The sequence below is a fragment of the Theropithecus gelada genome, chromosome 5 (genome assembly GCF_003255815.1).
Source record: "Theropithecus gelada isolate Dixy chromosome 5, Tgel_1.0, whole genome shotgun sequence".
NCBI lineage: Eukaryota > Metazoa > Chordata > Mammalia > Primates > Cercopithecidae > Theropithecus > Theropithecus gelada.
Window position 1 is genome coordinate 140,909,816 of NC_037672.1, and position 12,196 is coordinate 140,922,011.

The 12,196-nt window shown below is 44.0% G+C and overlaps 1 protein-coding gene across 1 annotated transcript in view; it reads right to left on the reverse strand.

Moving 5' to 3' along the window:
• The window catches only part of FREM3 (FRAS1 related extracellular matrix 3), a 107,056-nt gene extending 96,277 nt beyond the window's left edge, over positions 1 to 10,779 (reverse strand). The window contains exons 1-2 of the mRNA XM_025386233.1: positions 5,595 to 10,779; positions 3,266 to 3,355 (exon numbers count right to left, since the gene is read on the reverse strand). Of these exons, the coding sequence (XP_025242018.1) occupies positions 3,266 to 3,355; positions 5,595 to 10,779 (5,275 nt within the window). The remainder of the gene's footprint in view (positions 1 to 3,265; positions 3,356 to 5,594) is intronic.
• Positions 10,780 to 12,196: the final 1,417 nt, after the last annotated feature.

The following is a 12,196-nucleotide window of genomic DNA, read 5'->3' on the forward strand; positions in this document are numbered from 1 at the left end:
AGATACTTGCACACGCATGTTTATAGCAGCACAATTCACAATTACAAAATCATGGAGCCAACCCAAATGCCCATCAATAAATGAGTGGATAAAGAAACTGTGGTATATATATACAATGGAATACTATGCAGTCATAAAAGGAATGAATTAACAGCATTTGCAGTGACCTTGATGAGATTGGAGACTATTATTCTAAATAAATTAACTCAGTAATGGAAAACCAAATATCATATGTTCTCACTGATATGTGAGAGCTAAGATATGAGGACGCAAAGGCATAAGAATGATACAATGGACTTTGGGGACTTGGGGGGAAGAGTGGCAAGGGGGCAAAAAATACTGTATACTGCTCGGGTGATGGGTACATGAAAATCTCACAAATCACCACCAAAGAACTTACTGATGTAACCAAATATCACCTGTACCCCCAAAAACTTATGGAAAAAAAAAAAAAAGAAAATGCATCCTTGTCAAAACCTTGATTCTATTCTAGTAAGGACCATTTTGGATTTCTGAACTCCAGAACTGTAAGATGACAGATTTGTGTTGGTTCAAGCCACTAAGTTTGTGGTAATTTGTTATAGCAGCAATAGGAAACGAATAAAATCCTCATAATAATTCTAAGGGGCGCATGCCATCATTATCTTCAGCTCATAGGTGAGCAAACTAAAGCACAGGCAGTTTCTCAAATATGTAAGACTACAAGAGTTGAGCTGGGATTTGGACACAGACAGCCTGGGTCCAGAGCCTATTAATTAGAAGCCTTCATGGTATCACTCTTGAGATTTTAGCAAAGTTGGAGCGCGAGGGTCATTTTTGCCAGTATTTCCATTCTTAAGACCCCTGAGCTAAGCTGCAGCATACACCTAATGTCAGTTCTGGAGGCAGGGCAGGGTCTTCTTTTAACAGTTTGAATATTGGTATGGAAACAACAATGACGACAGTGAAAGATCTATTTCTAGAAGGGTATAACACCTTCTGTTAGTGCTATGTGCCATTAGGAAAAAAAAATTATTAATAGATCAAATGGAAATGTTCAACATTCCATTTGGGAAATCTTTTTAAAGTGAGGGCATTTTGAAAGAAAAAACGATTAAGTCAGCTACTGTAAAGCAATGGATTCATAATATTTCAAAATAACAGATAATAAAATGTTTAAAGTGAGTCCTTTATCAGCTGTTCCAGGAATGCCCATCATCAGCAGACATGGATCTTAGCTCCATGCACAGTACGTGGAAGGCAACTGAAAAATTCACTGGTTGGGCATGGCAGCACATGCCCGTAGTACCAGCTACTTGAGAGGTGGATGTGGGAGGACCAACTTAAAGCCTAGAGTTCGAGCCACTGCATTCCAGCCTGGGCAACATAGAGGGATCCTGTTTCTAGAAAAAAATCTTAAAGAAATAATTTTTAAAAATTCCAGTTTGTCCCTGGATCCAAGGGAAAAAAATTCACTGGATAAATGAATGTGCAAATATTTAATTAGTTTATGTATACATACTTTAAGATCCAGCTATGAACAAATGTATCCTCAAATACTTTGGACTCTGTGTTTGATCATTCTTATCACTTTGATTCTCAAGGCGCTTCTTTGTCAGGTTAGGAAGTGCAGTCTTGGCTCTGTTCTCTAACTTTTGTCTATGGCTTCAGCTTCCCAAAGCAGGGTGAGTGTAGCATTAGCAGTTAAGAACCCTAGCTTTGGAATTGGATTTGATTTCAGTTTACTTGCCTGTTACTTGTATGACTTCAGGCAAGTTATTTAACCGTGGTGTCTTCATTTTAAAGTGGGCATCATAACATTTACTTTTTATTTTGTAGTGAGGATCAAAAGTCATAATGTCTTTAAGGACAGGCTAGCTCACAGAAAAAAGTTAAAACATGGTAGCTACATAAAATCCACCTTACAGTGTCATCACAGACTGTATTTTTGTTTGTAATGTTGTCCACAAAGCATAGTGTCAGAGTCAGAGGTACATCTTTTTAGAGTGACGATCGTTTCAAAAACAGAAAGGAAAATATTCAAGATAAAGCATTTGTCTTACATTTATTTATGAGCCTGTTTAAAGGCATACATTCATCTTTTTAGGAACTTATGGTTCTTGAGAACTTGGGAAAGGGAAAGAAGATTTGGTTTTAAACTTTAAGGAAGGAAATGGGGAGGAGGGATCAGTGGTTTCAACTGTAGTTAGTCTTATCAGAAGGGGAGAAAATATCTAGTTAATGGGCACCTATTTTTAAATTAAATTTTTTTAAAAAAATGAACAAGAATTGGGTGAAAGCACCTACTTTTTATGAAGTGCTTTACGTTTATGATCTTAGTCAATCCTCTTAGCAACCCTTTGACATAGGTATGAAGACCACCACTTTATACATGGGGGAATGAATGAAGAGGACAAGGTCACTAACTCAAGGTCACATGGGACAAGTTGGGATTCAAACCCAGTCAGTATACCATACGGCCTCTCATAGAGGACTACTTTACAATAAATTCAATTATTGACTGATTACACATGATTTAGGCAGAAAATGCAGGTTACTTACTGGGAATGAGTAATGATTTGTGCTGAAAGAGGTTTCTGAGTGGCAAGCAGCACACAGAGATAATTTCTGCTATTATCCTGTCATACTGCAAAATGATTTTTCTGCTGACCACATAATCATTGAATCCCTAGGTGTGTAAAGAAAGTGGCTTCTGTTAACTAGATGCTGCCCATTATTCTACTTTGAAGTTAATAGTACACAGACCAAGCTGCAGCATAAACAGGCAGTTTTTAAGTAAGCTTTCCTCTATGCCGGGAGATATATATATATATATTTACCCCATCCAGAAAGATTTCAAATCTAAGGTCAGGGAGCCATAAGATTCAGTTCTGCAAATAAAAATCCCAACAAAATCTGAAGATGTATTTTCTAATTTGTTTCAGAATGATAGAAACCACTAGCTAGATTCACAGAATCTCTTGAAGGTGAGATTCACTTGCCTATATGATGTCACACATGATCCAGATCAGATAAAATACTTCACATTTCACTTATCAAATTCCTCATTACTTTTTCTTCCTAAAAAGTTATTTATCAAGAATCATTTGGCACAGGACCATAAGGGAAACAAAAAGAATTAATTTGTTTGTATTATGACATTATTGATTGTGATTACTTGCTTATATGATGCCTGTACTTGCCTAGAAATTATTTAATTTTTTTCCTATTTTATGTTGATTTTAGTTAACCACGAGTCCTTTTGAAGGTTTTATTACTGACTTACCATTGTCTTCAACAGAGAAATAGAAGATGTCCTTTGATGCATTGCTGCCCTCATTCAAGACATAGGATATCTTCATCTCATCAATGTCAGCTAAAAAAAAAAAAAAGAGCAAACGTCACACACAGTCATATTGGCACAAATGAAAATGAGTATGTTAACAACCTCAAAGTTTTAATTAGGCATAGAAATACTCCAATTAATAAATTTGAAAATAATGATTAAGTGAACATGAATCTTCTTAAAGCTACAATGTCAAAAATAAAACTTTAGTTTGAAACTTTATCACAATGAGGTACCATCTCACCCCACTCAGAGTGGTGATTATTAAAAAGCCAAAAAATAACAGATGCTGGGTGAGGTTGCAGAGAAAAGGGAACATTTATAGATTGTTGGTGGGAGTGTAAATTAGTTCAGCCATTGTGGAAAGCAGTGTGGTGATTCCTCAGAGAACTAAAAGCAGAACTATCCTTCAACCCAGCAGTCCCATTACTGGGTATACACCCCAAAAATATAAATCATTCTACCATAAAGACAAATGCATGCAAATGTTCATTGCAGCACTACTCACAATTGCAAAGACACTGAATCAACCTAAATGTCCATCAATGATATACTGGATAAAGAAAATATATTACATATACACCATGGAATACTATGCAGCCATTAAAAACTAGATCATGTGTTTTTGTTGTTGTTGTTGTTTTTTCAGGAACATGGATAGAGCTAGAGGCTATTATCCTTAACAAACTAATTCAGGAACAGGAAACCAAATACTGCATATTCTCACTTATAAGTGGGAGCTAAATGATGAGAACTCATGAATACAATGAAAGGAACAATTGACAGTGGGGTCTTCTTGAGGGTGGAGGGTAGGAGGAAGGAGCAGACCAGAAAAGATAACTACTGGGTACTGGGCTTAAATACCGGGGTGATGAAATAATCTGTACAACAAACCAGCATGACATGAGTTTAAATATATGTACTTCCAAACCTCAAATAAAAGTAAGAAACCCTGACTTTGTCACAGTGCTACTATGTGCATATTCTCTGGGTGCTAAAGCCCAGCAAGGAGGGCATTCTAGTTACGTGTGCTTTACAACATCCTGGCCCTCTATTGAGAGCCAGGTCTATCTGGTTTTGAATCTTCTGCACAAGTATAGAGCTTGACATATTTGTGGATACTCGTGAACTATTTGTCAAAATGAATTTAAACAAGAATAATTGCTGCATCCTAAGAAAAAAGAAAATTAGAATAAAATCATGAGTTTTTCCTATTGCCTATTTTCTTGGGTAATAATTTGTTATGAAGGTCTATAATTATGTTTTTATATTGGTAATTATTAGTATTTTAAAAACAATTTGCTCTCGGAGGTGTTTGTTTGTAGAAATAATTCTTATAGAGTCACATGATTTTATTATTTAAAGTTTACATAAGTTTAATATTTGAAAATGTTATCACTGTTGTGATTGCATTATTTCTTTTTCTGTTATACTTTAAGTTCTGGGATACATGTGCATAACATGCAGATTTGTCACATAGGTATACATGTGCCATGGAGAACCACATATGATTTCATTTGCTTTAGAAGAAATTCTGAAAATGTAATCAAACTATTTTTTAAACATGTGTAAGTTTTCCTCTGAGTTTGCATCTAGGTTTACATGTATCATATGTGGGACATTTCATGCACAGAGCTATCTAAAAAAGTTATGACAACATAAAGAGCATTTAAAAACCAGCAGGTATCACATCACCTGGGAAAGTAGAGGGACCTGCCTCTAGTTCATAATTAGTAGTAACACCAAATATAAAAGAAAAAAATAATCTCAGGCAAACATAGTTCTGTGCTTTTATTAGATGTAGAAATTACATTTGAATAGTATAATAAAAATGAACAATGTAGGAATTTATATCCAAAATCTAGATACCAAACATCTTCAGAAATCTGGACTTACTAATAACTATGCAAATGATTTCTATATGTCATTCTTAAAATTCAAAATCAATCTGATATTATCAGAATTAATATAAGGTTATCTTATAATATTTCAGAAGTAGAAGCTGTCCTCCTGTGTTTAGCAGTTTTAAGGTATAACTACAACTTTATGAAATACGTGTGAGTTCCTGTTAAATAGGCATTCTGATGAAATTGATGAAAAAGGACTTGTTGCTTTGTTTCTTTTTAGAATAATTTCATACTTTACTGTATTTTATTAGAACAAGAATCTTAGTGCAAATGTCTGAGGTCAGGGCAATTTTACACAAAGCTGAGAGATCTGATCCAATGAAGGGGAGGGACAGAATAGTCAGGGAAGAATGCATACTAACCTTGTGTAAACTCTCGAGTGCTCTGGTTTCCAAGGCCAGTTCTGATAATGAAGCCATGCTCTGGTCCTCTGGTAACTTTATACTTCAGAAGCCTGTGGGGACTGTCCTGATCTTCTGCCTTCAGAGACTTACTGGTAATCAAGAAGCCCATATGTCCAGTGTGAAGGCGCTTCAAGGTTAGGGCACCCCTGTTGATAGTAATCTGGGGAAGCCTATTGTCTAATAATCTTATCTGGACCCTCATTACTTGAGGTTTGTGTGTCTCCAGGGCAGTGTCTGGGAGGACATAGAAATTAGTGTGAGTGCCATCTGTCACAGTCAAGGAGAAACTATCTTCAGTGGTCTCACTGCCGTCGTGCTTGTAGCTAATCAGGTTCTTGTTCAGGTCTTGCTTGGTGAAAGTGGTCACAGGATGGCTACCATTGTACAAAATCTTGCCATGCATGGGGACCTGGGTGATGGTAAAGAGAATAAGATAATCTGGGGTATCCTTGTCTTCCACTGTCAACTCAAGGGGAGTGATCAGTTGGCTAGCCTCTTTCTGTAGTGTTAGTCTATGGATGGTCAAGATAGGTTTCTTATGATCCACATCAGTGATGAAGATCCTGAAGGTTCTGGACACAGGGTAGAGTTCACTGATCACTTGAAACTCAAAGCTGTCCATCTTTTTCTCATCATTTGAAGTATGGACATAGGATATTTTGTTGCTAGCCAATTGAAGCTGAGTGAAAGAGGCAATGGGTTCCCCAGCATGGTCAGAACTTTCTAGGTGACCCAGGCTTGGAGCCCGTGTAATGTTAAAGTGATGTTCATCAGAGCTGTTGATATCACTGTTGCTAAGCAGACTGTTGGTAAGGGTCACTCTGGCACCTTCTGTTAAGGTGATCCTTTTGCTGATTACCTCAGGGAAGACCTTGTCTAAGTTGCCAATAGTGACATAGAAGTAGTGGTCTGTCAAAGTGTTAACCCCATCAGTCACATCAAACTTGATAATATCAACAATCCCTTCTTGGCCTGTGTGGATATAGCAGATGAGGCCTCTGTCAATCTCATCCTGGGTAAAGTTCATTCCCAGAGTAAGATTGTTCCTCACTTCTCCTCTGGGTTTTCTCAGCCTCTGTAGAAGCCCTTGTTGAGGCCCAGAATGGAGGACAAAACTGAGGCTCTTATCATCTGAGTCAAGATCTGTGGCCTTGAGGATCTGATTTGTGATGATCTCAGAGTGTCCTTTCTCTACTTTCAGCCCATTGTTGACAGTCAGCTGAGGAGTTTCATCATCCACTAGGGTCACTACAATGGGTACCTTCCTGTGGGTGGTGTGCTTGCCATCACTTAGCCAGACCTCAAAACTGTCCTCTTTGGTCTCTGAGTCATCATGCTCATACACAATGGTGGAGGCCTCCTGAATCTCCTTGAGCGTGAAGCTGTGGATGGGCTGGCTGCCCGTAGCCAGCTGCTCTATGATTTGTCCATGCCGAGGGAGGACTGTGAGTTGAAAGTGGAGCTCATTCGGTGGCAGGTCAGCATCTGCTCCATTGAGCAGCTGCGTGTCTATGACCAGGCTCATCCCCTCTAGTACCTCAAACTCATGGGCAAAAAGTTTAGGCTTCTCATCATTGGTGGGTAGGATGATTATAGGGAAGAAGACATTTGGGGAGAAGTTGATGCCATCAGAGCAATAAAAGGTGAATTGATCCTCTTGTGGCTCTACTCCCTTGTGAATACTCTGTACATAACTGATATGCCTCACTTGGACATCTCTGAGGGAGAAAGCACTGATGGGGCTGCCAGACTGGGACATTTTTGAACCAGGAGCTGGTGCAATATTTTCCAGGTAGCCAGAGGCTGGCTGACTAGTCACTGTGCAGAGGAGTTCATCTTGAGGAGTGTCCACATCTTCAACATGGAGATGTTGTAAGGTCAAGGAGTTCTTCTCACCTTCATAGACAATGAAGGACTCCCCCACCAAGACCCTGGGTCCCACATTGTCCACAGGCAGCACAGTTACTCGTACCTGTACTCTCTCTATTATGCTATTCCCCACTACCCATTGGTAAGAATCATTGGAGAGGATGAGGCTGAAGGCATCGTGCTGCTTTTGAAAACCAACTTCACCTCCAGTGTGGACATAGGCTACTCTCCCACTGATGAGGTCCTCTTGGGTGAATCGTTCTGTGGGCAAACCATTGACCAGAATAGTGCCCAATTTGGGGCTGTCCTTTACAATGAAAGACAGCATCAAGTGATGTACATCCTTCCTTTTGCCATGGATGACACCCATGGTAATTTCAGTGGCTTTATTCTCTAGTACATCTATAGAAACATCCAATAATGAACTACTTGTGATAGAGATCCTAGGACTTTTGTTAGCCACACTGGGATGCACGGAAATTGGGATGGTGATGGGTATATGGTGCACCCCATCACTTACTTCCAGATGGAAAGTGTCACTGGTAGTTGTCTGGTCTCTACCATGCTGGTAAGAGACACTCCCATTAATAATGTCAGCTTGCATGAAAGATTCCCCTGGGACCATACATTTTTTAAAGTACTGCAAGCGTCCATGTTGGGGACTGCGGACTAATATGAAGACAATTTGGTCAATGTCTGTGTCTGGGTCTGTAACATGCAGCTCATTACTGCTGAGGTTAAAGCTGCCTCCCTCTAAGACAGTAAAGCCTCTGTTGGTGACTTCTGGGGGCTGGTTGTCCACAGGTTGCAGGAATAATGTAAATGTGCCTGGCACGCTATTGCCTGCAGCATCTTCCACCTGGTAGGTAAACTGCACAACCCGTGGTGCAATACCTAACTTCTGTGGAGGCTGGTAGGCAACTTCACGCTGATTTACCTGGGCTTGGGTGAAGTGCGTGATGAGTGTGTCTGGTGAATCAGTGAGCACAATTTCTCCAGCCCGGACTTGGTGGTTTCGATCTGTGTCAGTCGGGAGTGTCAGTAGGGTGTACCATAGGTTCTGGTCATCAGAGCCCTGGTCAATGTATCGGAGGAAGTTCTTCTGGAAGTGAGTGAGTTGGTATTCTTGTACAGTCATTTCTAGTGTAGTTCCTGGATACAGCTGTGGACTCAGTATATCCGCTGGCTGGACCTTGATGGTGAAAATGTGCTGGTTGGAGAGATTGGGTGGGTCATGGTCATCCTGCACATGGAAAGCCAGCTGGACCATTACAGTTTGAGAGCTGTGTGGTCCAAGATGGCGGTAGAAGAGTCTCCCTTCCATTATGTCTCTCTGTAGCCACTCAGTCACCACTTTCTCATAAAGCCCTTCCTTTTCCATGTAGTGCCAGTCCCCACCTTCGGTGGAGAGAGGTAGTTCAGCCTGCCGCAGCAACATGTCCCCCAGGTAGTGGCCTGAGTGGGAGGAACCAGGGGCCACCTCCCACTGTGGTGCTTCCTTATTTCCTTCTAAGAGCTGGTTCTCTAGCACAAAGTGGATGGTTGAGTCCTCAGAGTCAATATCAGTAGCGCTCAGTACAAAGGGAGAGATCTGGACCACCTGCCCTTCCGTCAGTGAGAGTCCTGTGTTAGTATTGACCATTGGTGGTTCATCATCCACAGGTAGGATGGTGACGGGAAAGAGAAATTCCACTTGGTGGTGTCCGTCCTCCATCCGGAAGATGATGTTGTCACTGTAGGTGTTGCTGCCATCATGCTGATACACCACTCGCCTTGCTGCCAGGTCCGCAGGTGTGAAATACTTGCACCCAGCAGGTGCCCCAAACACCACCAGCTGCCCATGTCTCAAGCCCCTGACTGCAGCCATTTTCACCTCTTCTAGGTTATCTTTATCACTGATAGGAACGCTGTGGGTGCTGGACAAGGGCCTTGACTGACCTTCAAAAAGAACAAGTCCCCTGTTATGGCTAGCCACTGGGACCAGAGTATTCATGGATTTCACTGTCACCATGAAGGCAAAGGGGTCTGAGGCGGCGCCGTCTCCGTCCACCACCTCCAGTTCCAGCTGAAAGAGGCGCTCTCCATGGGAGTTCTCTGTAGGGGGCTGATAGGCAATCTTCAGCTCCCGCAGCTCCTGCTGGGTAAAGAAGGAGACTGGAAGGCCTAGAGGGTCGTCGGTGCTGACCACGTAGCCCTGCTGCCCTGGATGCCCTGGTGCGGGAGTGGGGGCGTTGAGAATGTTGAACACCAGGTCGCCAGGGTCTGACTCGATGTCCTCCGCGGCTAGTGCGTCAGGTGTCAGGGCTGTCAGCACAAATGGATCCACCTCCATCATCATCGTGGCCATGAAGCTGGGTCTGGGCGGTGTGTTCTTGGCTCCTCCGAGGATCCTCACCAGCAGCTGGAAATGCTCGCGGACCAGCACACCCGCAGACCCAGCGTCCTGGCCCTCAGGCCCCAGCAGCTCCACCATCATTGGCAAGTAGTCCCGGTTGGGCGAGGAGGCAGCGGTGTGCTGATAGCGCACCCCAGCCCGGAGGAAAGCTTCACAGTCTACGCGCTTGCGCCTGGGGAGAGGGGCCCCCATCGCGTCCACCAAGCGCCCGTACTTGGGCAGGGGGCCGTCCTCGTGAGGAAGTGGGGTGAGCCGGCACCTGCGGGTAGCCGTGGCTCTGGACTTCAGGGAGGCGAAGTCCAGCACTCTCCTGTCGATGACACGGCTCCAGCCCTGCAGCTTCTCCACTACCAAAGGCCTGTTGCGCGTCACCAGCTCCAGCTGGGAAAAGACCACGTCCACCGCCAGCGTGAAGGGCAGCACCAGCGTGTGAGTCGGGGCGTCGTAGCGCAGCTGCAGCAGCACCCGGGCGCGTCCGGGGCTGTGGGAGCCGAAATGAGTGTACTGGACCTGGCGGGGCCCGAAGGCGCAGGGGAAGCGGCGCGGGGAGAGTGCGCCCTTGAGCAGCGGCAGGGCGTCCAGTACCGTGACTTCGCACCGGTCCCCCGGCTGCACTCCAATCACCAGGTCCCGGAGCGGGTCGAGCCAAAGGGAACGACCCAAGGGCACCCGGAGTCCAGGGTTGGCAATCAGCACGCTAGGGCCGTCGGGGCGAGTGCCTTCAAGCGCACCCCAGGCGTGCAGGTAAAGCGCCGGGTCAGGCTCGGTCCCAAGCGAGGATGCCTGTCCCTGCAGCGCAGGGCGACTCAAGAGCAGGCAGGCGAGCACCACAAGGAGCTGGCTGGGCGTCCCAGTCGGGTGCCGAGAAGCCCCCGCCATGGCCATGGATGGCTCCTGGCGTTGGGATTCCCGGAGTGGGGGTGCCCTGTCCAAAGAGGGATCCGCTGAGTCGCAGGTGCAGGCAGTGGAGGCGGTAGCTGCTGTCCAGTCGGTAGCCCAGGCGCGGATCCAGCAAGAGCCAGCGGCTGCGCTTCTGCTGCTGCAGGTAACGGCAGCGGGGGAACGGGCTCTGCCCACCTCCTGCTCTGCCCGGGCCCAAGTCTGCCTCTGCTGGTTTCTGGGGCCGCCCAGATACGCGCCCAGCGCGGCTAGACTTAGCGAGGGTGCAGCGCTCTTCCCTCCGCTCCTGGGTGCTTCACCCCGCCTACCTTACACACCTTCGCGCCCGGAGCCGTGGTCGCCGCGCTGCTGCCCACGCTGCCAGACTCCGACCAGCTCGTTTGGATACTCTCTTTCCCGGGTGCCACAAAGGGATTGTCCCCCCTCAGGGTTGGGAGAGAGACGGTGACTGTACTCGGGTCAGTCCTGCGTCTGTGAGACTGCGCTCCTGCTGTCCATTCATCCAGGGAATGGTGTTTCTGAAAAGGGGGAGAGACACCATTCCTCTTCCTTAGCGCTGACAGGAGTGTATTTTCTAGCCAAAAACTGAGTCTCACTTCGGACATAAAAGACACTGGTGGGAGCTATTTTGCAAATAGGATTTTCTAGCTGTCTGTCTGATGAAGCAGCTTATTCAGGATCTTGTAATTCGGTGCTTCCAAACAACCCTGACATTTTTCTTCTGCTCAGGTTTTGAAAAAGAAAATCAGCACCCAAACTTGAATAGCTTGTAATCTTTTTTTTTTTTTTTTTTTTGTCATTGGGTCTCACATAACACAATCAGGTGTGCGGCTCGGCTTCTTTCCGTTTTCTTAGAATGTGATTTCCATGTCTGATCAACAGTGACTTGCCTGTTAGTTTATTAGACATGCTCTTTTCTAATTACTTTCTTCGTAGACAGTAGCCAGAGGGGAGGATGTCAAGGGAAACAGTAGCAGAGAAAATATTTAACACAGGTACTTGGATCAATTTCTGTGGCTCAATCTATTTGACACCCGGAATCAGGCTCTTCGTGGCTCTTAGATGAAGATGACCATGAATGTAGTGTTAGGTACTTAACAAAATCCTATTAACTTTTTAAGTTTTAAAATAGCCAATTTAGTTACAGTGCAGAGTAATCTTTTTCTATAAATAAAGTAGTAATAATAGTAACTTGCTTCCTTATAAAATTAATGTGAATGTGAGAGACCTTTTGATGGCAGTAAAAATAGATGCCTAAAACTATATTGATAGAAATGGCTTCAAGGGGGACTAGAACTCTTTAAATGTCATCCCCAAGTTATTCTTTTAGTTTTTTACAGTGTTACAAATGCCTGTTTCATTCACTGCAGCAACAGCATCAGCTGATTTCCAGGGC